We start from the raw sequence: 26,804 nt of genomic DNA, 5'->3' as shown, positions 1-26,804 counted from the left end.
ATATTTGTACTTCCCTCATGTGGGTGCAACTTTCTCCACCTAGGTCTTTTACATTTTCCAAAAAAAGTTAAAAATCAACCTACCCTAATGTACACTTGTACTAATAAGTGTATTCACACTAGTTGGGCAAAGAAAAGAATTGAGCAACCAGATTGGGTAAAGAAGGAGACATCCATAGGGGTTGATACTATCAGAGAAAAACTAAAAAGAAATGGCAATTTTCGAAGACCTTCTATGTTGTTGTTCTTCGTAAAGACTGGGGGAAGAGGCAGATCTGTGAATAAAAATATCAACAAGTCCATAATGAGACAACACACAAACAACAACAAAAAATATCAATAATAACACTGTTTTGCCGATAAGAAACATTCTATAAAAAAACAAAATATATCTAATTATGCAACAGGCCAGGATGTAACATTTATAAGGGAAAGGTCACACCTCATCACACTGTAGAAATGTAAATTTTTCTTCAAATAATAATGGCTGTTAGAATTTTTGTTTTAATAGCCAGACATTTGCTTTTAATTTAATAAAATATTACGATCAATTGAAAAATGAATAAATGAATGATCGCAATATCTAACATGTTTGAGCATAAAATAAAATATCACCTTAAGTTGTTTTGATTAACAACTCTCGAATAAAGACAGACATTTGCAAAATTATAATTGAAAACATTTAACATTACAAAAATCAAAGTCAAACAACATTTAAATGTGTCCAAACCTTTTTATAAAGAGACTGTCCGTCAATCTATTTGTTAATCTGTTATGCTTATGTTTGAAATAGCATTACAGTCTTGCTATGCCACTACATGCTCGCCAGCTCGACAAAAACGTTTACCTTAATGCTGTTTTTATGGTCTTGTTCATCTCTTATAGTTCTGGTTGTGTCACCATCTCTTATATTAGTGATTGCCGAAGGGACACGCATGGATTTACAAGTATAAAAATATAAACTCAAAAGAAGAAAACATAGAAAACACACTGTGGATGTCAGTTAAGCTCTAGGGACTTCTGTCAAGGCCATGTTCATCAGTTGTTGTCAGCTTATCTTGATCTACTTGAGCCATGGCATGCCTTCTACTGTCCAACTAGAAACTATCTTCAACTAGAAATGTTCTCAATCGTTGCAAACCCAAGACGGTCTGTAAATTGTTTCTAATTGTTGTAAACTGTCGACAAAATCATTGCCACTCCTGTCAACTAATTCTAAATATACTGACCTCCATTGTTCAGTCCTTTTATTCCTATTCATTGCCACACCTTGATTAACAGTCCTATTTTAGTTCCCTTTGTGTACGTTGGTGAACAGCTGCTTATGCCTTTGTTCTACTGATAAACTTATTTCCTCGATTGCTAATATATATTTTTTTGCTTCTTAAGGGCGTTGATAATATTGCATTGCAGCTCCGAAAGAGGTCCTATCCACATATGTTTAAGTTTGATTTGGTTGTTCTTTTATTTTATGGTATATCAACCCTTCTTGTGTCATTTAATACCTAACCCAGTAATTTTGGAAAAAGTTTTTATGTTTCAATTTTTTTTTTTTTTTATATATCTTCAAATACTTTATGTTAGGTTTAATTCTTTTTGGAAATTGTTTTTTGACTATGCTGAACATGATGGTGCCCTGCCCAAGGAAAAAAAAATGAGATCATTAATATTTGGTGCACTTTAGGTCAGGAAGTCAATATCTTTAAGTTGCTTGATCTGGTAGCATCAAGATTTAGGTTTGAAAAACTTTGTCAATCATGTAAATTTCAAGTAACATCACCGTCTGTCACACTTAAGTCCACTCATTCCTCTCTAAGTCTGCCTGTCAGTTAGTTAAGTTTGGACTACCATTTTAAATCACTAAATGTGCATATTAAAAATATTCATTCTTGTTAAAATTCTTGAAAACATTTTTTATAATAAACAAAATAATTAATGTTAGTAACAATAGAAGAGATTGTTAGAGTTTGTTTTTGGCATGAATAAGGAAGTATTGCTTTCAGCTTAAACCTCCACCAAGCAGCTCAAGCAGAAATAAAGATGGAAAAATACAGGAGTGGGTGGAAATAATAGACAATGTTTAATAAACACAAAAAATAGAATAATAATGTTACTGTTATTACACAAGTAATTTACTTTTAAAGTTAAGTGTAGATTTGTCTTCATGTTTCTAAATATTTTTAGATGAGGATTGATAATTCATAATTTTGGGATTATTCAGACTACTGTTCTCATCTTGAGATATTTTCATAAGGTTTTGATCTATGCAATCTCAAACCTTTTTGTAAATTACATTTTTCTGGAGGTTGAATTCTCAGCGTGGGCAAAACTTAAATTACAATTGCGAATTACGTAGGACTTCTATCTAAACATGGCTGAAGGAACAAGAGCACACTATTCTTAAAGGGTTCCATTCAACATTCCATCCAGAAGTGTCACGGGAATATGAAATTCACAAACAATCCCCAGTCGCTTGAATATCCTGATCAGAGGAGATGACATTAGGTTTTTGCAGTTCTTGCAGGTACATGTTGAGGTCCTCTTATAGTGCCTGAGGTCCTCTTATAGTGCCTGATATTCCTAAATGACTAGCCCAGCATTGCCCGAGTGTTTGGAGGTGTGTTGAGCAAAAAAAGTGGTAGTTGGCAAGCAGGCTCGAACCTGTACCGCGAAAGAGGAAAAGAATGTGATAAAAAAAAAAGATGTGACATCTTTGCTGTTGTGCCCATCGCCAAACCAGAAGTGACGTAGGTTTAAATTAAGGCTAGTCAATCGAAAAGAGGGGATGACTTTCAAAAACATCGGCGAAAAAAGTGACCCCTCCCTGTAGAAAAGTGCCCAGTGAAGGAATTAATGTTTTTAGCCAAGTTTTTGATATTTGAGCTTAAAAATGATACCGATCTTGTGAAAATCGGTCGCCTGTCGAAAGTTTTAGGCAGACATACAAACATACATACATTTAAACAGATGAGATTTATATTATAGATTACTCATCTGATACTAACTAGGCTCAACATTGCTTAACTTTGGTGATCTAATGAGAACTGGTATGCTAACATAATTGTGCTGTATAATACAGCTTATGAGTAAGAGGGGAACAAATATCTTACAAATGTACCACATTTAACACTGCAAAAAATGACAAATAAATTAGCACTGATGGGATTTCAGAGATTCAATATTATTATTATTTACATATTTTGGACTACTGTTCTCATCTTGGTTGTTATGATTGCAACATTTTGGTCATTGTATTATGGATCTAATAAATCCAATTGAATTTGGCTTGTCGATACTATAGTCTGCAGTGATAAATATTAGGACTCTTCTTTCCTCTAAGTATAGTATTGAATATTGTCACCCACAACAAAAGAAATCTACTTTGTGATGAACAATATGAATTTCCTCAAGCAAAATCAACTGCTGATGTGCTGACTGTAATATGGTATAGGATCAGCAATTTTGTTCATGGGGTGGGGAAAAAAAGGAAAAAAAAAGGGGGGGATCTGGGTGAAAAATGAATACCTTAAATAAGGCACTGATTTGTGAGAGGAAAAATAAAGGTTTACCCAAGCATCCAGCATGAAATGTACAGGAGAGATTGGAAGGATTGGGAGGGGGGGGAGGGTAAAGCAGACCAAAAAATATTGTCCGAGAAAGCAATTTGGATGAAGGAGGGGAGGGGGATTATAGACAAGCATGAAACAGAAAAGGGGGGGGGGGTCTCGAGATGAAAACTGGAATGGGAAACCAAAAATGAGAAAATGATTCAAATGCCTGCAAATGGTGAGAACTCCAACATCTCTGATGGTGGCCGTGGAAGAAGACCTTAGAAAATAAACACCATTAATAAAAGGTTAAAATAAAGCAAAAACACAAAAATAAAACAAAAGCAGATTAGCAGAAAAGCATAAAGCAAAAAAAAAAAAAAAAAAAAAGAAAAAAGAAAGAAAAAAAAGGAAAAAGAAAGCGCAACATAAAATTGTGTTTAAATAAAACAATATCTAAAGTAACTCTCACTCCCCTTATTTTGTCTGTTAATCTTCACATTCCATGAGTGAGGTTTCTGACAATGAGGGAAAAATTGGTGTTTTCTAAGTTGGAATCTATTCATCTAACGCTGGCTAATTTTTTTACTTGAAGTAATATTTTTTTAGCTCCTTACATCAAGTGGCTTCATGCCTTGTTTAGAGCGATTTCCATAAAAATAAAATAAAGTCAATCAAATTTTGATTAAAGCTACATATGATACAAAACCCATTGACATACATTACTTGTGTTTTAAAAGTACATTTGATGATACTATTTAATTGCTATCTTTTAAATATAATTCTACTTTTCTCTTTCTTTTCCACTGACTATTTCATATACACAGAATAAATTCAGAATTATCACTATGGTAACCACCAACCAATTAAAACTAACAAAACTGTAAATGGTGGTCAACGCTTTTATAAAAAGATTATCATTCAATTATCAAAGACTAAAATCTTAATATGTAGTGCAATATTCAAATTTGTACTATTTTGTATGAAATATTAATACATGGGATTACCTCGAGTCTATTTGGAAATGTACAAGGGTCGTTCAAAAAGTAATGCCGCCTACTTTTTATTCCGTCTAAATACATCTGAGAGGATTGCAAATTGCATTGTTATGATGCCTGAAATTGTGCATTCATGTCCTAAAAGTTTCATCTCTGTTCCAGATATTGACAATGTGAGACTCTAAGAAAGCAATCTCTATCATGGACACACATCAGAAACAGAGAAAAGTCATTGAATTTCTGGCAAAAGTGCATCGAGAATAGTGTGTACTATATAGAAACATTAATTCTGGAGCACAAATGTACCACACCTGTCTTTGTAGCTCTTTAATTTTTTTAGTTAAAAAAAAATGTAAAAGAAAAAATTTTTTTTTAAATAAAATAAATAGGTGGCTTTACTTTTGGAACAACCCTCAGTTTCAGATTGGTTGTTTTTGTTTTACGGCATATCAATCCTTTTTAGGTTATTTAATGCCGAATCTAGTTATTTTGAAGAAAAATTTTTTAATAGAATATTTTTTTTTCCAAGTTGGTTTCTATTTAACCCATAGTTGGGACCCTAACAGGTACTACCACTCCAGGTCAGAGTGGACCTGGGAGCAATGGCAATTAAAGGGTGGTTCCACACTCCCCAAAGCCCGCAAACTGAGGCCTCACCATTGAATATAGTTTAAGGTCATATTCAGGACCTCAGTTTTAGAAGTATGGAAAAACTTTTTAAGGTTTCAGTTTGGGGAGTGGGGGGATAATTTTTTCATGAGAGCCAGTTTTATAAAAAATACTGTTAAGGAAAATTGTTTTTAGGTCATACTCAAATACGAGAGAAATGTTATTTGATAAACACAAACAAAATCAGTTCAAAAGTATAAATTCACAAAAGATACATATATATATATAAATGTGGAAGTTTATATAGATATGCAAACATAAGATGTTTGTTCATACTTGTAGAGTTAAGAGGATTCATAAGCTGAGATATTAAGGAAGCATAAAGATATTTTTTATTTAAACAATTTAGCTTATGTGCCACTTGACCTTCTTCATGCATCTTGTTCATTTTTAATTTATCCTCTGTTATTAAATCTGATGCATTTTAATGATTTGGTTAGGGTGCGAGGTGATTGCTTGCATTTTTTAATTGGATGATTTGAAAGTTTATCAAATGTAAGTACGTAAATTATTAATAGGCATCATATTTAAATACAGGGGGGGGGGAACACGGACATAAATGAATGAAATAGCTAAGGAATACCAAAGTGCAATACTAATATTAACATTGATAAGTCCAAAGACAATGAAAGTAAGGAATGATGGAACTCCGTACCCTCAAATGACTAAATGCATTAGTTTGTGTTAATGAAGGCCTGTTACTTTTTTGTTGCACATATATTTGAATACATTAAAAGCAGTTTTGTATAATAGCAAGGAATGCAGACTGAATTATTAATAAGCAAGCTGTATTTACTTTATGTCTTGGAATCTTTTGGATGAGGATGGATTATTTAGATTATTTGAACAATTGTTCTCATCTCTGATGTTTTTTCACAATGTTTTGGCCAATGTAAATTGACCTTCATGTACGTCTTTTCAAACTAGAAATTCTGTACAGATTCTGGAGTTTGAAAACAACTGAAGGTCAGAGGTTACATCTGCCTAAATGTTATGAGAATGCTATCAGAGAACTCTATCCAAATAATACTATTCATTTCAAACATTAAAAAATACAGATTTGTTCAATACGCTTGTGTGTGTGTGTGTGTGTGTGTGTGTGTGTGTGTGTGTGTGTGTGTGTGTGTGTCATTCTGAAATATATATTATATCAGAATTTTCAGAATTTGAGGTTATATAATTATTTCTACAGTCAATGTTGAAATTCATGCAAGCCAACAAACGGAAGTCCAAGACCCCAGTTTCGGGCTCATTCGTTGAACATATCCAAACTCTGGTTTCGAATCCCGAGTTCAGATATGTTTATCTGATGCACCCAAATGTGGGCGAAACTAGAGTCTTGGACTTCTGATTTGTTGGCTTGTATGGCTCATGTGGGCCGCGACGTTGTTTGACTGTCGAAATATATTAGTGATAGAACAATTCCGATATAATTACAGATTCTGTTATAAATTCATGATTCCAACATAATTCCCAATTACGATCCTTTTTAATTTGCATAATATAGATTTTTTTTTTTTTAGGGAGAGTGGATTAAACTCCCAAAAAAAAAAAAAAAAAGCAAGTAATATAAGCATATATTTTTGCAAGCATAAAAAATACCCTTGTAGTATTAATCTATAGAATTAAGTTTAACTGGTAATTAAAAAACAAAATTTGTCATTTCTATCATTACAACCCAAGAAAAATTAAGTTAAAAACAAGAACAATAAAAAGAACTGTTCTTTGGTATCAGAAAATCAGCACAAATTTTTCTGATTCCGATATCCCCAAAATTTTTTATTTTTCTGATTCCCCAATTCCAATTAAACGTCCCAACACTAATACATATAAGATGGTTGCAAACTTGTTTTCAAGCACTACCAACTCGACTATGTCATAAAAACACAGTAAGATCATAAAGTTTCCAAGCAACGTCTGTGCTTGAATCTATAAATGAGAAAAGGCATTACACAGAACCAATCCTACTCTCTAGGTGACTGCCACCCTAACCCCCTCCGCTTTCAAGCAAATCTACATTATCAAAAGTAACAATTGCTGCAAGCATTATATCAGTTTCGTATATACCTATTCTAACAAAAAGACATCTCTTCTCTCCTGTTTTATTATGCCTTCATACATCAACCTATCCCAGCATATGTATACACATGCACACATGCTAGCCTGCTACTGACCCAAATGAGGGTTATCTATCCTTTGAAGGCCTTGTTTTTAATCCTGCTAGAGAGTTAGCTTTCCTCCTCACCAATCAATCCTAGGACAAGCCCGGCAGTAGTCAATGATTTAATTTATTTATATTCATATATATGAGTCAAATATAGATAGTTAATGTGTCCACATAAAATGTTATGAGAAGATAACATTTTATGTATAGACTGGGGGGGGGGGGTAAAATACACTTAAATATGATATTTTAATTTGTCCAGATTACGTATCTATTATTATAGCGTCATGATTTCAAAAGTAAAAAACAAAAGTATTTAGGTGCTATCAGCTAGAATTGAAACCAAAACTGTAGCATTCAAAGCTGGTGATGTTAATACTGCACCAACGTGACACACATATAAAGTGATTAAAAATTAAAAATAAACTAAGATGAATGTACAAAAGGTTTAATGATTTTTTTTCAATTTTGACCCATTTTTGGCCCTTAAAAACAATTTTAACCGGCTAAAGACCTATAAAAAATCCAATCATTTGAGGCTCCTAGTGCCGTTCTGCAACTTTTAGTTTCGGAGGAGATAGAGTTTGAAAATATGGAGACAGACAGACTGACATATAGCCATTTATATATTAGCAGATTTTAAATATTCACTTCAACAGTGCCATGTATGTGAATAGAGCTAGGTAGTAAGTTAGAAAATATATTTATGGCAATTAAGCTACTTTCTCAACCAGTCTGTGTCAAATTCTCAGGCACTAATGAGTTTTATGAATTTTGACATCTTTCATATTATATATATATATATATATATATATATATATATATATATATATATATATATGCACACACACGCGCGTGCGAGAATCACCACTTATCAAGGCCCAAAAGCCACTTGAGATTAAAAGTTAATGAGTGCATGATGGTCACTGAGACAATAACATGATCGTTAATGGTGGAAATTTGATAGAATTTAATTAAAGAGGGCAGCTCAAGAAGCTTTGTTCATGGTATTTACATTTGGATTTAGACATAGAAAGTGTGGGAAATTGTTGTTGATAGTGGTAACTAGACAAGTGTTTTTTGTGAAAGTTTGGCAGGAGAAGATCAGATGAGCATGTACCTTTAAAATAACAATAGAGCAAAGACACGCTCGCATCTCTTGTGGGGAAGAGGTTGCAGGGAGATAGGATGCTCTGAGCAGCTGCTTCCCAGTGCTGACAACATTACTCCATTTTAGGATGTATTTGGCTCTAGTACAGGTAATATTATATTTATACTAGAATTTATCGAGATAATAGAAAGCTCAATATACTTGACAGAGTAATTAAAAAAAATTGATGATGAAAATAAGAACTGAAGCCATAATTATCACTTCCTACACTGATGATTGCAAAAGCATGAAACACTGGAGTTTGTAGGTATAAAAAAAATATTTATTTTGGAGTTGTAAGCCATTTTAGTTTCAGAAGAAAAGAAAAATGTCATATCAAACAAAATGGCAATATCAATCTAGGGAAGCTTTTAATTGTAAAAGCTAAGACAAAGAATAGAGTTTCTGTTAGCTAGTCAATCTGAAGAAGTCCTGAAGAGCAATGTTCCTTCTTGTGTGAAGAACAAAAAGTATGTGCAGAATTCTAAAATATCCAGTATGTTTTATAGAGTGATTCTGGTTTCTGATTGCTCAATAGAGCATCGTTCCATTTGATTGGTCAGTTTCTATCACCTGTCAATAAATAGAACCTTCCAATCTTTTTGTAATCATACCCTCTTCATTATACCAAAAATATTGCAACATTTATAATTATAAGCCCCCTTTAATATTATTAAATTTGAGCCCTGCCTAGAGAATTAACAAAAGCTGATCAACTAGTGTTACACAAAATTCTGACTCCCAGACGTTAGAATGCTCTGATTGCTTTACTATGTGTATACCTACATTTGATATTTATAAATGTTTAATTTCTCATTAAATTCTCATGTTAATTGCTACTGGCCCTAGCTAATGGAGTCAAAGGTTAACTTTGTAACTGGGTTCGAATCATCAGACCAACAGTAATTATCATCTCCTACACTGATGATTGCGAAAGCATGACATGGTGTCCGTAGGTACAAAAATTAATAGTTATAATTATATAATATGTGCGAGTTAGTGGCATCATAAAGCAAGCACAATAAACAAAACACATTCAATAGATACTTGTCGAGAACAAAACAAATATATAGAAAGCCTGTAAAAGTAATAAATGTCCTATTCATTTTCTTTTCATAAACATGAAATAATTTAATCAATACACTTTTTGGTCAGCAGATTCTGTTATATATATTTTCACAACACGATATGTAAAGATATGTAAAGAGGAAAAGGCAAATATACCAAACTATATAAAGCAATTCATGCGGTAGGAATTTATACTTGTTTATTATGAAAACACTTTTGATGAAGTCATTAATAAAAATAAAATATAAAAATATCACCACATGAGTTGATTGTGTAGCTTAGTTTATTTGCTCCCCCCCCTCCTTAATCTGTATCTTTTTATTGATTTTATCTAAACTTTTTCATCATATAAAGGAGATGTAATGTGCTAAATGATATGTATTATGATATATGAAAAAAATGAGTATGTTTCTGAAATTTCAAAAAATGTTTCTCTTCACAGTGAAATTGTTAGTCAAATTTTAAAATCAGTGAATGTGTTTACCTACTTACCAAAAAGCAAGGTTAGACATAAGGTCAGTTTATAGTGGAACTAAAAATGGATAACTGTGGTCCCGCTTAAAAAATTACCATAGTCCAACAACATTCTTTCACAGGGGACTTCAGGCAACTGGTAATCATCTTATTTCCTCTCCAAAAAGAGAGAGACAAAGAGAAATAAACCTTTTACTGCCTTTAAAAAGATATAATGTCTGAAAATATGGCTTTCTGAAATAGAACAGATACTACTCTTTTACCCTCACCTAACGTGTGGATGAATCATGAATGTGATAGTTACTTCTCTTCCACTCCAGGAAGACATGATACTAGGTTGGAAAGTGGGAGAGAAAAAAAAGGGCACATTCTGAAAAATAGCCATGAACAGATCTGCTTGCATTCCTCAATAGAGGTGCTTCAGGAGACTGGCAATAAACCACCCTCTCTTCAAAGAGCAGGCTGTGCTGGAAATTTAGCCGAGGTCTGTTGGATGGAATGGCTAGGTGAACACAGACAAGTATGATACCTGCCAAGCATAATAAATTTACATGATTTTTAGCATACAATATTCTCTTTCCATTACAGGCATGTACATCATAGGAAAGCACAAAAAACACACTTAAAAAAAACTGTATACATTACATCATATTATTAAATCAATTGGGAAACAAGCATATTTTTTTAATCAAACATTTTAAAATGAAATTAAATAAATGAATAAAAAAAAAAGTCCATTATCTACATTATGAGATGATTAGCAAAATTTATATGACGGGGAAAAAAACAAAAAAAAACAGTAAAAGAGAAACATTTTAGTTCTATGAATTGAAACATGCATTTGCAAAATAGATCCAATTCATAAAAAGCCTTCAAATGAATATGCAAGGAACAATAAATTCTGGACAAGGACCAATGTTTTAAATATATATCATTGGTAGTCAATTAATATATCTAGCTCTCTCACTCTCTTTCTCATATATATATATACACACACAAGTTTTTCTTTGTAACTAAGAAATAAGATTTATATAAAACATTTGGATACTTCGATTATTTTGAATGGATAAGTATTTTTAGGCATATAATTTTCTGCAGGATAGTAATTAGAAAAATATCTAAAATATTCCATTCTTTTGATGTTAGAAGTACTATGATTTTTAAAAGATTAAACATGATTTAAAGATAAAATTAAATATTCACAAATGTTTGCATACAATCATTGTATTAGAGATAGATGGTGTGGATGTATTGTCAATATGTACTGTTTAATTGTTTTGGGATTCACAATATAAGATGCTCTCTTTCCGCAGCTTGAAACATATCTTGGCATAGTAGGATTGACTATGTTCTAGGAAGATCAAACAGGAAGAGAAATAAGTATGCTAAATACCAGAAACAGGGGAGTGCCAAAAAAAGATTGGCAAGTCTAGTGTCATCTAGTATGGTTGACTGCAAAGCATTCCTCCATTAACCGCTCTTTCTGTACAATCTGTGAATAAAGTTGGGGCATGTCTGACCTATTTAAGTCTATACAGACAACACCGGCGGATGCCGTCTACAAAAAAGTCTTTATTTATTCACCCATCTCCCACCCCCTCAAAAGCAAAGCTAGACACAATAAACTAAGCTAAGTGGCTGACTATAGTCAAAAGCGATCCAAAGGCTTCCTTTTCATTAGCTGCTACACCAATGTGTAGGAGGCGGGTGCCACTCCATTCCTAGGAATACTCCACTTGCCCTTGATTCCCTCCTCTTATAACGCTGCGTGTTTAGACAACTATACTAAACACTCAAGGTATGTGGCCTCTCTAAAAAACAATCAGTGGAGACCAGGAAAATGGTGGTGGAATAATTGGATTAAAATACAATCAAGGAGAAACATGCACATTTTGAAGCTTTTTTTTATATGTTTAAAAGGATAGGGTATATTAGTTCTCTACCACTGCAATCACTATGACCATAGAGTTGGGAAGTGGGGTTAAGAAGTCAGCACCCTTGAGAAGGGGCACTCTGACCTTCAAAAAGTGCCTGGGCAGCCCTGTCGGCATTCTCCAGTAAGGGCGCTTCAAGCTATTAACAATAAACTAACCCTTTCTCATTGAGAGAAGGCAAAGCCTAAGAGGGTGGACCTCCTAGAACTGCACAGAACCAGCATTATACCACAATAAACAGGAATGGTCTAATCTCCATTGATTTTGGAGGCCCCAAGGAATATGATGAAACCAAACAAAATTTTACTGAAACTGAACTACTTTATTTTTAATTCCTAATGATACTCTATAGTTCTTATTCTGATTCCATCAGATGTATAATGTTTGCTATTATGTTTAACTCCACTTTTATTCGAACGATACTCCTCCTGAACTTTTCCTAAAAGAAATGACTAAAAACGACCCCTCCACACACAGACCATTTATTAGTAATAATTAAAGCTTTTATCCATTAAAAAAAAAATTATTTTCTTATCTTTCTGTTTTTTACTGGGCATCATACGAGATGTCAAAAACATTCACTTAGTATCTCTGAAATTTCAACCAAGAGATCTTAAAATTCTAATTATCTTTTATGAACATTGTATAATTTCCATTTCTTTGATGAAGGTTAGCTGAAGAGATCTATCACACATTGTATTTAATTTAATGCATAACTTCGCCATTATGCTCAATTCCACTTAAATTCCAACGGATATGCCTTCTGGATGTATTTTAGCTAAAAGTAGCTGCTAGACCGAGCTTCAATGTACGGTCCTCCTCTGAAAAACATTTGCAAAAAAAAAAAAAAAAAAAAAGACTTGCTTAGCTACAACAACCGTCAACAACTTCCCTATCTGTACCTAAAACTAAACAAGAATTCCATGAACTGTCCATCTGTGGAAAACAATATTGTGGGGCTGCTTCCCAGCATAATATAAATCATTTTCAAATCCAAGGTGAATAAGTTCCTGTTGAGCCATCCTCTTAAATAATTAAGCCCTACCCAAGTTCCACCATTACTGATCACAGAGTTGTCTCACCACCTACCTAACATTTATTAACCCTTATTCTAGAGTGGCCCCTGGACGTTGATAAGCAGTGATCCCCAAGTGATTTTAAAAAAAAAAGAAAAAAAAAAGAAAATCTTGGCCAACAAAACAAATCCAAGTTTATTAGCTTTAACATTCTGTATTTAACATTTATACGAACTAGTCTGACCCAGGTCTTAATATATTTGCCTATACTTTATAAAGATTAGACATTTTTAATATTTATTTTTTTCTTTTGTACGTATAGTCAGCATCTCTTATGTTGTAATAAACAAGGGGGAGCATTTTTTTTTTTTAAATAAATATTAACTTTCTGAAATATCTTAAAATAAAAAAAATTAAAAACTCATCTATGTTGTAATAAAACAGTGGAGCATTCTATTTTTAAACAAATAAATATTAACTTTTTTTAAGTAGATTTTAAAATAAAAAATAAAAAAAACTCATCTTATGTTGTAATAAAAACTCGGGGAAGGGTCATTTTATTTTAAACATTAAATTTCTGAAATACGTTTTCGAATAAAAAAATAAAATCTCATGCATGTCGTAATAAAATGAAGGGGTTATTTTTTTTATTATTTTATTTATTTTTAAATAAATATTAACTTTCTAAAATAGGTTTTGGAATAAAATTTTTAAAAATTAAAAAATAATTATCAGTATTGAATACATATTAAATGTAAAATTTTTTTGCCCTGGACGAGTATCTGGTTAAAAATTGAAAGCGACATATGATAAGAATCGTACTAACTTGGAACAAAACTATTATTGTACAAAAAGGAAGAGAGAGGAGGCAAAAAAAAAAAAAAAAAAAGCAAGCAGGCAAAAAAACAAAAAAACAAATGGAATACTAATTTTATAGGTTAGTACGATTTAGTATTGGAATTTTATATTAGTGAAGCATTGTTTTGTTAAAGATGTTAAGAGGAAAAAAAAACAAAAAACACACACACACACACACACATAATGCAAATGAAGATAAAATATAATCATGCATTTTTGACTTTTTTTTAAAAATGCAGAAATACACAGAAATAGAGAAATTGATCTATCATCATCCAAGAATAAACAAAGGAAATTCTTGTCCAGAATTCTCCCACATTAACAAAAATGTATATACTTGTGACGAAAATCAAAGTAAATCATAAAAAATCTTGACACTTCAAAAGCATGTGGACCCGATCTCATCTCGGCTGTGCTATTAAAAAAGTGCTCCGCCGAAGTAGCTCCAGTTCTCTCCAAACTTTACAACAAATGCCCTAATGAATCTTGCTTTCCTGCCTGCTGGAAAACTGCTTCTGTGGTATCAGTTTTCAAGAATTCTGGCAAAAGAACTGACCCAGTAAATTACCGCCTCATTAACCTCCTCCCACTTTTCACAAAAATATTTTAGTCCATAATTAACCAAGCCCTAGTCTACAGATGCTAAACTTCTGACTGAACAACAGTATGGAGTTAGGTAAGCTCATTCCACAGCAGACATCCTAACTAATTTCTGAGCGTATATACCATTCACTGGACAAAGCACTGGGAGGGTAGAGCAGTAGCTCTAGATATATCTAAGGCTTTTGACAGGGTATGGCATGAAGGTCTTCTCAGGAAAATCAGATCATATGGTATGACTGGAAGAATACTTAACATAATTAAATCCTTCTTAAATAAGAGAAAAATCCAGGTTGTCCTCGACGGTCGTACATCTAAACAATATGATATAAATTCGGGAGTGCCTCAGGGGGTCTATCCTTGGACCTCTATTATTCCTAATATTCATAAATGACCTCCCTGACAAAATTGTCTGTGAGATGGGTATATATGCTGATGACATCACGCTCTATAACAGACACGACAGGAAAACAAATGAACACATATCTAAAGAAATGGCAGAAACACTAGAGGATGACCTCTAATCTGTAGTGGAATGGGGGCAAAAATGGATGGTCACATTCAATGCTGTCAAGACTAAACTTGTTTCCTTCAATAACTACAAGAAACCTTCTCTACCACCAATAGCAATGGCCAAGGACTCTTTATCTGAAAGTACATCTTTTAAACTCTTCGGCCTAATGTTCACAGGAAACATGAGTTGGAACAATTACATTGAGATCATCGCCAGGACCCCTGCGAAAAAGGTAGGTTCTCTCTACTGTACTAGAAAGCTACTAATATCTGAAAGTATCTTGTACCTCTATAAAGGTACCATTCGCCCATGTATGGAGTATTGTTGTCATATTTGGGCTGGTGCATCTGCTCTCACTCCTAGATAAGGTTCAAAAGAGAGTCGCCAACCTGATAGGTCCTGAACTGTCATCTAAGCTTCAGCCTCTGTCCCATCAACAAAATGTAGCATCCCTTTGCCTGTTCTACAAGTACTTTAACGGTGAATGCGCTGACAAACTACAAGCACATCTACCCCCTCGACGTAAATACCCCCAACAAACCCGACAAGCAGCAAAATCCCACCCCTTCACAGTTGAAATCCCTAGATGTAAGAGAGCCTTCACCAGACAGCGTGCAATTCCCTTCCGGGTTCCTGCTTTCTCAACTGTACTGACATGCAGAAGTTAAAGTGTAACGTGAACCGACATTTTCCTGCCCAACTCCCCACATAGTAACCCTGCAGCTTATGTCCCTGATAGTAGCCCCCGACATCAAAGTGGCAATGTGCCTTGTTTGGGGTGAAAATGTAATTTAAAAAAAAAATTACACAAGTTGATCAAGTAGTTTGACTTTTAAATAAGGAAATCGAATTTTCTGAGCAAAGAAAGTGCAACTGTCTTGCTCGCCATTTTGAAAACAATTTCAAGAAACAGAGGGAGATAACCCAACAATAATTCAAACTTGTGAGATTTTTTTAATGTAATGTCTACGAATTCACATTAATTGTTTAAAAGTAATTTTCTTTATAAAAATAAAACTACTTTATCAATTTCTGATTTTTGGAATACGATATTTTCATTTCGTCACGGTATGTACATCATACAGATTTTTCTTTATCTTTGTATATTTTTAATATGGGGGAGTTATGGACAAGAATCAAACTTTTTATTGAGAATAAAGATCAAAGGAATGATGAATTTGTAGCATAAATCTAGGATTTCAATTTAATAAACAATCATGAGAGATTGTATCATGCTTTATGGCAGGTCAACCATTTTCGTTGATTATTTGTAAAAGAGGCATAATACTTATGATAAACAATTCACTGAGGCTTTCTTCTCATCCATAGCTTGAGAGGGGGGTGCACCCTAATATCATTAGAAAAAAATGTGAATGCAATGAAATTTGGTTTTTTGATTACACACTCCATATTGGTATCCATTATGCTACTAGCACTTCTACACAAAAAGACTGATAGAACAAGCATAAGAGAGGAAGGGGGATGAGATATATTGGGGCAAAGAGAGGGACAGAGATAGAAAGAGAGGTCATCAAGATTGTTGTGATTATTGTTTATATAGTTGTTGTCAATGGAAGCTGCACATGAGAGGGAGGAGGAGAGAAAGAGAATGCATGGTAAGAGAATGACTTTACACCTTCAAATGACATGTAGTCCTGTATTTCTGATGGTGGTGGAGGCAAGTCTGTGGAAAAAGAAATGGCATTTCATGATAAAGAAAGAAAGATAAATTAATTTAAAAAATGTTTAAAAAAGTTTAAAATGAAAACACACAAAAAATAAGGAAAAAATAAAATTAAGCTTAAAAATAAAATTAATAAATTTTTAAAAAAAAATATTAAAAAAAAAAAAGTAATAAAGTAATTTACAGTTGACCAGGAGTTAATTGGAATCCTAAAATGGAAAATCAAGTAAACATCTAAAATGGGTCACTTTATAAAAACAGCTTTTTGTTTCTGAGGAATAATGTGCTCAGTTCATATAATTCAGCTGTTTGAGGGGAGAGAGCATACTTTTTCAAGAATTTCTTTTGATTTGACAAATTAAATAGAGTATGCTGACAGAATATTAAAACATTTTCTTTAAAACAATGCTAAATAAAATGCATTATTATCAAATTGAACAAAAAAAAAAAAAAAAAAAAAAAAGAAAGAAAAAACGTATACAAAAAAATGCAACCAATGTCTTGGAGTAGAGTATTTAAAATTTTTAAAAGTAACTTCTGTATCTCTTAGCAACACCAAAGAATATAATACCAAAAGACATGAAACGGATGTTGATATTCTACTCATTTTAAGTATGAAAATAAAACATTTAACTTAGCAAAAGCTGATATACTATTGATTCAAAACTATTTACATTTTACAGTTCATTGCAGAAGATTCTTTATAAACATTCTGAAATCCAAGTCACAATAGCCTTCAAAATCTACAACCTACTTTTGCTGCAGCAAAAATCAAAATGGTTTCAGACAAAATAGTTGGCTAAATTCTAACCATGCATCATATAATTGAGTATCTAAAAGCTGTTTATATTTGTTGATTTCTCCAAAGGTTTCAATCCCATCCATTGTGGCAAACTTAAGATCATGTTAGAATATGAGATTATGCAAGAGTCAGTATGAAGACATATGCATCTCCCTTGACAACTGCCGTCCAGTGTTGTTGAGCGCAGTGATTTTCTATTTGTCTTCATCTCATTCTGGCTGTGTTGTTCCTCACATTGGTGACTGCAAAGGGTGCGAGCACTGGTTTTGAAGTATAAAAATAAAATTGAAAAATAAAACACAAACTAACAAGAAAAAATAACTTTGTACATTGTGTATAAATCAGTTGTACTCAAGTGTGTGTGATAAAGGACTTCCAAACATTGTTTGTTAATAGTTGTCTGTTGAGGTATATTTGTTAGTCAGTTGATCAGTTCATCTCATCTGATAAAGCTACATTTGCTTTTGTGTGACTAATCTCTCTAACCTCCAAGCTGTCAACTGTCCCAAATTGATTCTTCGATTTATTGACTCAAAATCAGAAATCCTATGTTTGGTCTTTTGTCTAAAAGTAATCGATAAACAGAAAATGACTCGCCCTCTCGGCCACTTCTAGCAAAATATTTGGAAACTGACCACCGACCACATGATGGCTTCATGCCTCAAAAGTTCAAAAGATCTCACCTCCTCCAATTTTCCTTTTATTCATCTTACTTGCTATACTTTGGCTGCTAATGAATCATTTTCTCCTACGAGGGGTGTGCAATAAGTAATGCCCCTAACACACTTCCAGTTGTTTGATCTAGCTGAAATTTTGCATGTGTAATGATTTATATCTCTATGGGTTATGTGGTAAATCACAGCTCTGAACTAATTGTGGTTTCTGTTTTACAGGTGTTTGAACTGAGTCAGGCGTGAAATGGAGCCTGTTGAATGTCGAGCAGTGATCCGGTTTTTGTATTTGAAATGACGCACACCACAGGAGACTTTTGATGAAATGAAAGAAACTTATGGTGATAATGCCCCATCATATGACCTTGTAAAATGCTGGCATCTTGAATTCAAACATGGCCGGAAGTCTGTGGAAACAGCTCCCAGACCGGGTCGCCTCCCTTTCTGCCATTGATGAGGCATCTGTCCATCAAGTTGAGGCTGCCATTTTGGAAGATCGGCGCATTACTATTCGCCAAATAGCCCAAGATGTCAAGATTAGTACAGGGTCTGTGGAAACTATCATTCATGACCATTTGCATAAGGTGTCTGCCAGATGGATTCCCAGGTTGCTCACACCATTCCAGAAGCAAGAACGCATCGAGTGCTCGAGAATGAATTTGGAGATGTACCAAGAAGATGAGTCAAAGTTTTTCAAAAGACTGATTACACAGGATGAAACCTGGGTCCATCACTATGATCCAGAGACCAAAGCTCAGTCAATGCAGTGGAAGCACTTGGACTCACCACCTCCAAAGAAGGCAAGGGTGCAGCCCTCCGCTGGCAAGGTCATGCTCACAGTCTTCTGGGACCAGGACGGAGTAGTGATGACAGATTTCCTGGCAAAGGGTACCACAATTACAGGAGCCTATTATGCTTCATTTTTGGGGAAATTAAGGGAAACTATCAAAATCAAGAAACGGGGTAAGATCAGCAAAGGTACCCTCCTCCTGCAGGACAACACTCAGGTCCACAACTCACATGTCGCCAGATCAGATGCACGGGCATGTGGTTATGAAATCCTTCCCCATCCTCCCTATTCTGCTGACCTTGCACCCTCTGACTTTCACCTCTTCCCAGCCATGAAGTTGTTTTTGAAAGGAAAGCGTTTCCCAGATGCTGCAGCCTTGATTTATGAAGTCACGTCGTGGTTGGAGGACCAACCTGGGGTGTTCTACAAAAACGGTCTCTAGAGCTACATCAAACAATGGGAGAAATGCATAATGGTTCCTATGTAGAGAAAGACTAATAACTATGCCAAGTTTCGTTGCTCTACTGCTATGGGAAGTGGGTCAGGGGCATTACTTATAGCACACTCCTTGTATTATCGGAGAGGGGGAGATGTCTTGACTCTGGACAGAGGGGAACATCCATAGTTATGACATTAGTCTCAGCTATCATGATTGCATTTAAAAACCATTAATAAATGGTCCAATATCCCAATAGAGATATAGAATTCTTCAACATGGTTAAAGAAATCTTAGAGAAACACTTATTTTTTTCTTTTCATCCTGTGTTTAGATCATACTCCGAGAACATCTCTTGATCTGAACATTCACCTGCAGTTCACCCTCAAAAGAACAAGAGGTTTACATCAGCATATTTGATTTCATGTCCATTTTACATCCTGACATGTTGGGCAACTTCTAGAAATTCACTTTCAAGCTAACCTATCTCTGGCCAGATCTTTATTTCTCAAGTCCATCCTTATTACTTTGTAGCAGAAAACAAAATAAAAAACTATTTTCTTCTGCAAATGGATGCCCTTATGCCAAGTAATTCAGCCACAACTGACCAATCGGTTAGCAGAGTAGATGAATTTCATCTGTCCGCTAGGAACTATTTTTTAGCCCTTTGGAGAAATGCACATAACTTGTCAGAGGGAACTCAACTGGTAAGCAAAACAGATCTCCCCCCACCCCCACCGTCATTGTTCAATGGACGCAACAGCTTATCAATTCTCTTCAGAGAAGCTGACAACTCACTGAATGCTTTGGCATACCAACCTGTGCTGAAAAAACAGCTTACTTATTCCTAGACGGTCTACTTCCTATATCTGTTTAATAAACATTTTTCATTGTTTTGTCTTAAAGATGCATTATTCTTTCTTTTGTGTTCTTATATTAATAATTACGAGTAAAAAATCCATTTCTCCTGAAATTTCCTCCCATATTTTCTTTGGCTTTTCTGCGAACTGACCCTGCTACCTCAACTGTTCTTTATCTAACCCAGGAACTCATCTATTCTTTCAACAAAGCTTCCTATTCTGTACACATTTTCTTATACCGCCCAGATTTAATCTTCCTCTGAGCTCATCAGCTCTGATCCTGTCTTTAATTCCTGTTTCTGTATTCTTATCATGCACACCTTTAAAATTACCAAAGGTTTTCCAACCTAACAATTCAAATCTCTTGTCACAGAAACACTTTCCTCCCATCTACTGTACGAGTCCCTGCAATAAGCATGTCATAGATCTCATCATTTGCATTCTCATTCAAACCACATCAGGGTGCATAAACAGATATAGCTCGAAAAATTCTCGGCAAATCCAGTAATTTTGGACAAAAGTTTTTGTTTCAAGTCCTTTATAACGTTAATTTATTTCCACTTTTTTCTCTCTACCACTTGGATAGTACGTTAATAGTATGATACTTACACCAACCAATCATATTCTTGTGAGGAGGAACCCGGATGTATTCATATTCATTACCTCACTATTAATTGAATATTTATTAAAATCAAAAAGAAAATCAGGGAAAATTTTTTTTTTTTCTATTAAAAAACAGATTATAAACATGATTATATTATGTATTTTCTTTAAACTCTTCACTTGGGCAACACATAATATTGTATAAATTTCCAGCTCCTACTGGCCCATTTTAATAATGCTGAATCAACAGTGACTATAGTATATACATATTTATTAGTGTTGGGATGATTAATCGAAATCAGAAAATTCAGAACTTTGAGTCCAATTTATGACTCCAAAAACGATTAAAAAATATTTTTCTTGGTAATAAAAAAAACAAAAAAAACTAAAAAAAAAAAAAAAAAAATATGTATTTATTTATTTATTATTTAAGAATTGTATATATATTTTTTTTAATTGACGTTTCACCCCAAACAAGGCACAGGGCCACTTAGTCATGAGGGGTTACTATTTGGGATCAGATTTGCAGGAATACTATTTATGGAGCTGGGCAACAAGATGTCTGTTCACATTACACTTGAATTTCTGCATGCCAGTACAGTCAGGGAAGCAGGGGTCTGGGAAGGAATTCCAAAGTGCAGCAGTCTAAGGGAAAAAGCTATTCAAGTAGGCTTTACAGCATCTAGGGATCTTTATAGTGTAGGGGTGGGGGTTTGTTGGGGTATTGTCGTCGAGGGGTACTAGTGCTCAGAGTTCGTCAGAGCACTTGCTATTGAAATACTTGTAAAACAGGCACAAGGATGCCACGTTTCAGCATTTATTGTCTGAAGTGGTGAACTAGTGCTTGATTAAGGACTCAAAGATTTTGGCAAAGAGAAGGAAGAGGCTAATGGGGCGATTATTGAGCGAGTCAGTTTTTTCGCCAGAATTTTTGTAAACTGGTACAACAGAAGCAATTTTCCAACAGTTGCAAAAGCAAAATTCGTGAAGGCATTTATTGTAGAACTTGAAAATAATCAAAACAATTTCAGTGGAGCATTTTTTTTTTATAGTATAGCAAGGATAAGATTGCCTTCGATATGTCTAGATTTATTATGGCATTATGAACAAGGGAAGCATGATTTTCAGGTCATCGATTGTGGATGCTGTCCATAAAGGGAAATTTGGGAGAGGGTGATTTGCTGGGTGAAGTAGGAGGCAAAACGTTGGGCAAGCAGATTTGCCTTTTCAGTTACTGTGCAAACAATCTCAAGGTTGTTGAATAGTGGAGGAATTGTCGATTGTCCTTATTTACTACACCGTTATAAATTTTCCAGAAATAGAGAGTTCCTAGTTTCTCTAACTCAATGCATTTTCTGATGACTTCAAAATGCCTTCTCTTGGCTGTGGCTATTTCTCTCTTACAAATATTTCTAGCTTCTACAAACTTTTGCCTATTTGTATTGGTCTTAAGTCGTATAAATTTGCAGAATGCATGCTGCCTTTGTGCAACAGCAGTTGCACAATCAGAGGTGAACCATTGCAGAGAGTGTGGTTTGATATAGTACTTTCATGAACATGTGCTTCAATTGCTGCTTTGATCCATTAAGTAGCCTCGTTTGCACATTGTTCCACAGGAAGAGAAAAGACACTACTGCATAGGGCATTTCTGATGGCTTCCCAGTCAGCCTTCTTGAAGTATCTTATCGTTTTGAGTAATGGCTCTTCAGCTTTGGATTGAGAGTTTAGGGTGATTTATACTATTATCACGTGATCAGCATTACCAAGTGGGCTACAGGCATTTGTGGCACAATCATCAAGAATTATGGTCAGAAACAGATCTAGAAGTGAGGTTTGTTGGTCCTGTCGATTTGGGAAACAGGTCGGAAAGTTGTCTGTGATAGGGAATGAGATATAGAGAAGCTATGTATAATGCTACCAGCTGCGTGTGGTGGACACTAAAGTCACCAAATACATGTACTTGAGTGCTGTATCTATGCTGGGTTTATATGTGGAGTACAATAAAGTGATACACACTTAAAATTACCAGAAAATAGAAAAATGAGCATAATTTTCAAAATATTTGTTCAAATTCCACAAAAATCAGGGAAATAAGGCATCTTCTTATGCTCTTCCAGTGTTATACCAAATTTCATTTGTCGGCGGTTCATGGCAATTTCAAAATTAAAAAAATATTGACCTGCAATAAAGTGATACACAGGGTTTATAAATACAGGTGGATATCAGTCTTGGGAGAGAGATACACTGAAAGCCTAAAGCATATTACCAGCTACAACTACGAACAACCATTCATTAAGATGACTTATTAGATTGTATTACTCGATCATCGCAGCCAAGATCACTCAGCTATTTAAAACAAATAGCTCTCTTTCTAAAACAAATAGCTCTCTTTCCGGACATATTAATAGTATGATAATTTAATGTGCTATTATTAAAGTTATGAATAGGTGAGAAACACATACACACAAGATCTTCTCTGATAATTTTATTAAGAGAGATTAGGGTTTTCTGTAGCTATAAATAGATGCATCTTTTGGGAAAAGTTCTATTTGTTAGTGCATCACTTATAAATAAAATAACCTGCAATCAAATTTATCCAACAATGGAGGATTCTTTTCAAGAAATGAAACCTCATTTAAAAATTAAAAATAACTTAAAAGATAAACATTTGTTATTAGTAAGTTTGACAAATCAATTATAAAAAAAAAACAACTAAAAAATGTATTTATAAGTTCATGTTAAATAGAAGTATTAGTAATATGGTTTTTACATTTTTTTTGTATAAATCAAATGATTCATCCCCATATTGAGCATAACATTTTCAAAAAAAAAAAAAATGGGGGAGGGGGTTAAAATCAGAGTAAACAGCTTTCTTTATTTGGATTATTTGAACTACCGTTCTGATTTCCAGTATTATTTTTGCAAGGTTTCATCCAATGTAACCTCCGACCTTTTTCAGGTGTATCTTGATGAATTTTTCAAACAGAACTCTTTATTTAATCCAGAGATAGTATGCTCTCGTTCCATTAGTCATGACAGTAGAAATCCTAAATTCACAATTGTATTCTTCATATTGCTTGCAGTGAGGATTGAACCTTCAACCTCCAGAAAAGTGTCACAACTGAATTTACCAAGTACTTCATTTGTTACACTATGGCTTCTTATTGTCTTGTCTTCTCTTTTTGAACACATTGTTATTGTAAAATGTGTGAAAATAGCACTAACACAACTGAAAATATGAATATTACCTTGTGTCTGATGAAAGGGTTAGATAAGAGAAGAGCTTAGGTAAAAGTACTCTAAGAATTTCCAAAAAAGAATTCCTTTTAGCAAAATAAATATTCGACATGTCTGACGAAAAAAAGATTTCCTGAAATATTACAATATGGTTCTTCGATCTGATTATGTTGCTGCAAATAACATAATGCATGTAAAATATAAAAAAAGATACATATTGTATTAATAAAAGGTGAATCTGCATAGCTTATTCCCTTGTTATAGTTTAATTTGCTTAAGTTTGTGTTTATCCATTACGCTTCTGCATTGTATTGCCTTTTATAAATTTAAATTTCCTTTATTGAAAAGCATAAATTAAATATTGAAAGCAAAAACTTACCGATTGCTCCTTGTGCCAAAGTTTGCGGTGGCACTTGTACACCATGGATCATATTAGGAGACGAAGGGGTATGGCCGCCACTTCCTGTTTGTGTAATTGGCCGTGCCATGCCGACAGGCGGTAGGATCTGTCCACCTGCCATGATAGTTGATGTGGCTGCATAACCACTGCCATCCTTGTTGCGGCCCATACTGCCACTACTGCCTCCACTGCCTTGTTGAACGCCCATCGGATAGTTAGGAGCATAGTGTGACGGCACCGAAGGAGGGGCCACTGGTGGTGCTGGGGTTCGGTAATGAGAGGATCCCTGTGACCGTCCAAGTGTACCACAAGCCCGAACTGTAGGAGGGGTTGGAGGTTTTGAGGTCGGGGCTTGGGTCGAGGAACCACTACTCATGGAAGCACTACGAGCAGTCCTAGGGTTCAGCGTCTGCACCTGGGAAACAGGTGATAAGAAGAAAAAAAAAACAAGTTAACAAATAAAGAAAATATATTTTTCCTTTTTAAAAATGAAAAAGGATAAAAAAAGATATTAGGGTTAGAGTTAGGTATTAGTTTAGATTTTTAGTAAGGTTAGTAACTGCAAAGCAATGAGTTGTTAGTAGGATTGTTAAACATGTTGATACTTCTATATTTTTCAATAGATCTTTTTAAACAATACAAAAAGTAATGCCTCCTATTTTTTATTCCACCTAATCAGAGTGGATTGCAAATTGCATTGTTATCATGACTGAACTTATGCATTCATGACCTGAAAGTTTCATCTTTGTTGTAGATATTGACGGTGTGAGACAAAGAAAGCAACTCCTGTCCTGAACATGCATCAGAAACAGAGATGCATCATTGAATTCCTGGTAAAAGTGCTTTGAGAAGGATGGTGACTATGTAGAAAAATAAATTCTGAAGCACGAAAGATCATTCTCATGTTCACTTTAACATTTTGAGTGAAAAAAAAATAAATAAAAACTAAGCTTTTGCAACAACCCTCATATGACAAAGTGCACTCCAGATACCCATACAATACACAGCCATCATTCATTGCTGGCAAAAGAGCATTGAAAATGGTGGTGACTATGTAGAAAAATAAATTCTGAGACACAAAGCTTTTTTTAAATACAATACAATATACATTATTTCTAAGTGTGATAATGAAGCTATATAAAATGATATGAAATTTAAAAAAAAATGTTTTTATTTTCTGCTCTTGTTTTTTCTGCTTGTGTTTTAGCCTTTTGGTTTCCTCTCCCTTTCTCCTGACTGGATTTTGACTTAACTGTTGCACTGTGTTCATTTCTTTTCCAACTCTGTTCTTTCTGTAAAGGTGCACAACACAGCATGTTTTGCTAGTGCATACTCATGTCAGATGTTGCAATGGTAGAAACTTCGCCAAAGGAACAGAGGGGCACAATGTCTCCAGCCGGAAAAAAAAAAAAAAAAAAAAAAAGAGACCTCATTGAATGAGATCAGCTTTTGTGAGAAAGACAATGTCCAAGATTATCTGCAGATAAGTCCTGTTAAATGGAGGGAGTCCAGATGTTATCTCCGGCAGATGTCTCAAGTGGTCAACCTCTGAGCAGCTGAATAGTAACCACTAACAAAAGGCCAAAATCAGTCAGAAGTGAAAAGATTCCAGGAGATGAGAAGTGGGGGAAGGGGGCACAGTCATAGCCAGCTTTCTGAAGGAAGAGGAGGAGTAAAGGTGATACTTGGAGCTGAACATTTGAGGCAAGCAGTTGATTTTTCTGAGGGTTGCCAGGTAGTTAAGCCGATGTATATATCTGGGCAGGTTAGAGCTGTTGGGGCCATTTTGTTATAAGGACTGTGTCGATGAGACTTACATGTTTCAGTCTGGTCAAGCAAACCTCTCATTTTGCAAGTCTACAATTTACCTTGGGAAGACAAGTATCACTTGTAATGCCCCCCTCCCTAAAAAATAAATAAATACATTATTTATTTATATGATTTTTGTTTTGCAGAACTCACTGGATAGGACAACAACTGCAAATCAGCACAAAAAGTGAGGCGATTACATTCAGTACAATGAACGCACAAGAGCATATTCATATTTCTCATTGTTCTTTCTCTTATTATTTGTTTCATTTATGGTGGTGGGGAAGTCATTAACTAGTGACTTTAGAATAAAAATTCTGACATATTAAAAGTAGCCATTTTTTATACTAGTATTGTATCGTAACAACCCTAGTTGTTAATATAGTGACTATGTAGAAAAATAAATTCTGAGGCACAAATTGCTTCTTTTTTTTTTTTTTAAAACAATATACATTATTTAGAGGAGATTAAATGAAAGTAAATAACAGATTAGAAAATTAGAATTTTTGTCGTGTTGCTG

At 34.3% G+C, this 26,804-nt stretch overlaps 1 protein-coding gene across 9 annotated transcripts in view; it reads right to left on the bottom strand.

Moving 5' to 3' along the window:
- LOC145297527 (abl interactor 2-like) overlaps positions 1–26,804 on the bottom strand; it is a 77,470-nt gene that overhangs the window by 17,917 nt on the left and 32,749 nt on the right. For 2 of the 9 annotated variants that reach the window (XM_080143447.1, XM_080143448.1), the window contains exons 4-7: positions 24,455–24,890; positions 16,629–16,676; positions 3,777–3,827; positions 230–274 (exon numbers count right to left, since the gene is read on the bottom strand). In XM_080143447.1, coding sequence (XP_079999573.1) covers positions 230–274; positions 3,777–3,827; positions 16,629–16,676; positions 24,455–24,890 — 580 coding nt within the window. The remainder of the gene's footprint in view (positions 1–229; positions 275–3,776; positions 3,828–16,628; positions 16,677–24,454; positions 24,891–26,804) is intronic. The other 7 variants (XM_080143453.1, XM_080143454.1, XM_080143455.1 and 4 more) reach the window with 5 other exon arrangements.

The sequence above is a fragment of the Euprymna scolopes genome, chromosome 18 (assembly GCF_053919585.1).
Source record: "Euprymna scolopes isolate OS-2025 chromosome 18, ASM5391958v1, whole genome shotgun sequence".
Classification (NCBI taxonomy): Eukaryota; Metazoa; Mollusca; class Cephalopoda; order Sepiida; family Sepiolidae; genus Euprymna; species Euprymna scolopes.
Note: the sequence above shows the minus strand (reverse complement) of the source record. Positions and strands in the feature narration are given on the sequence as shown.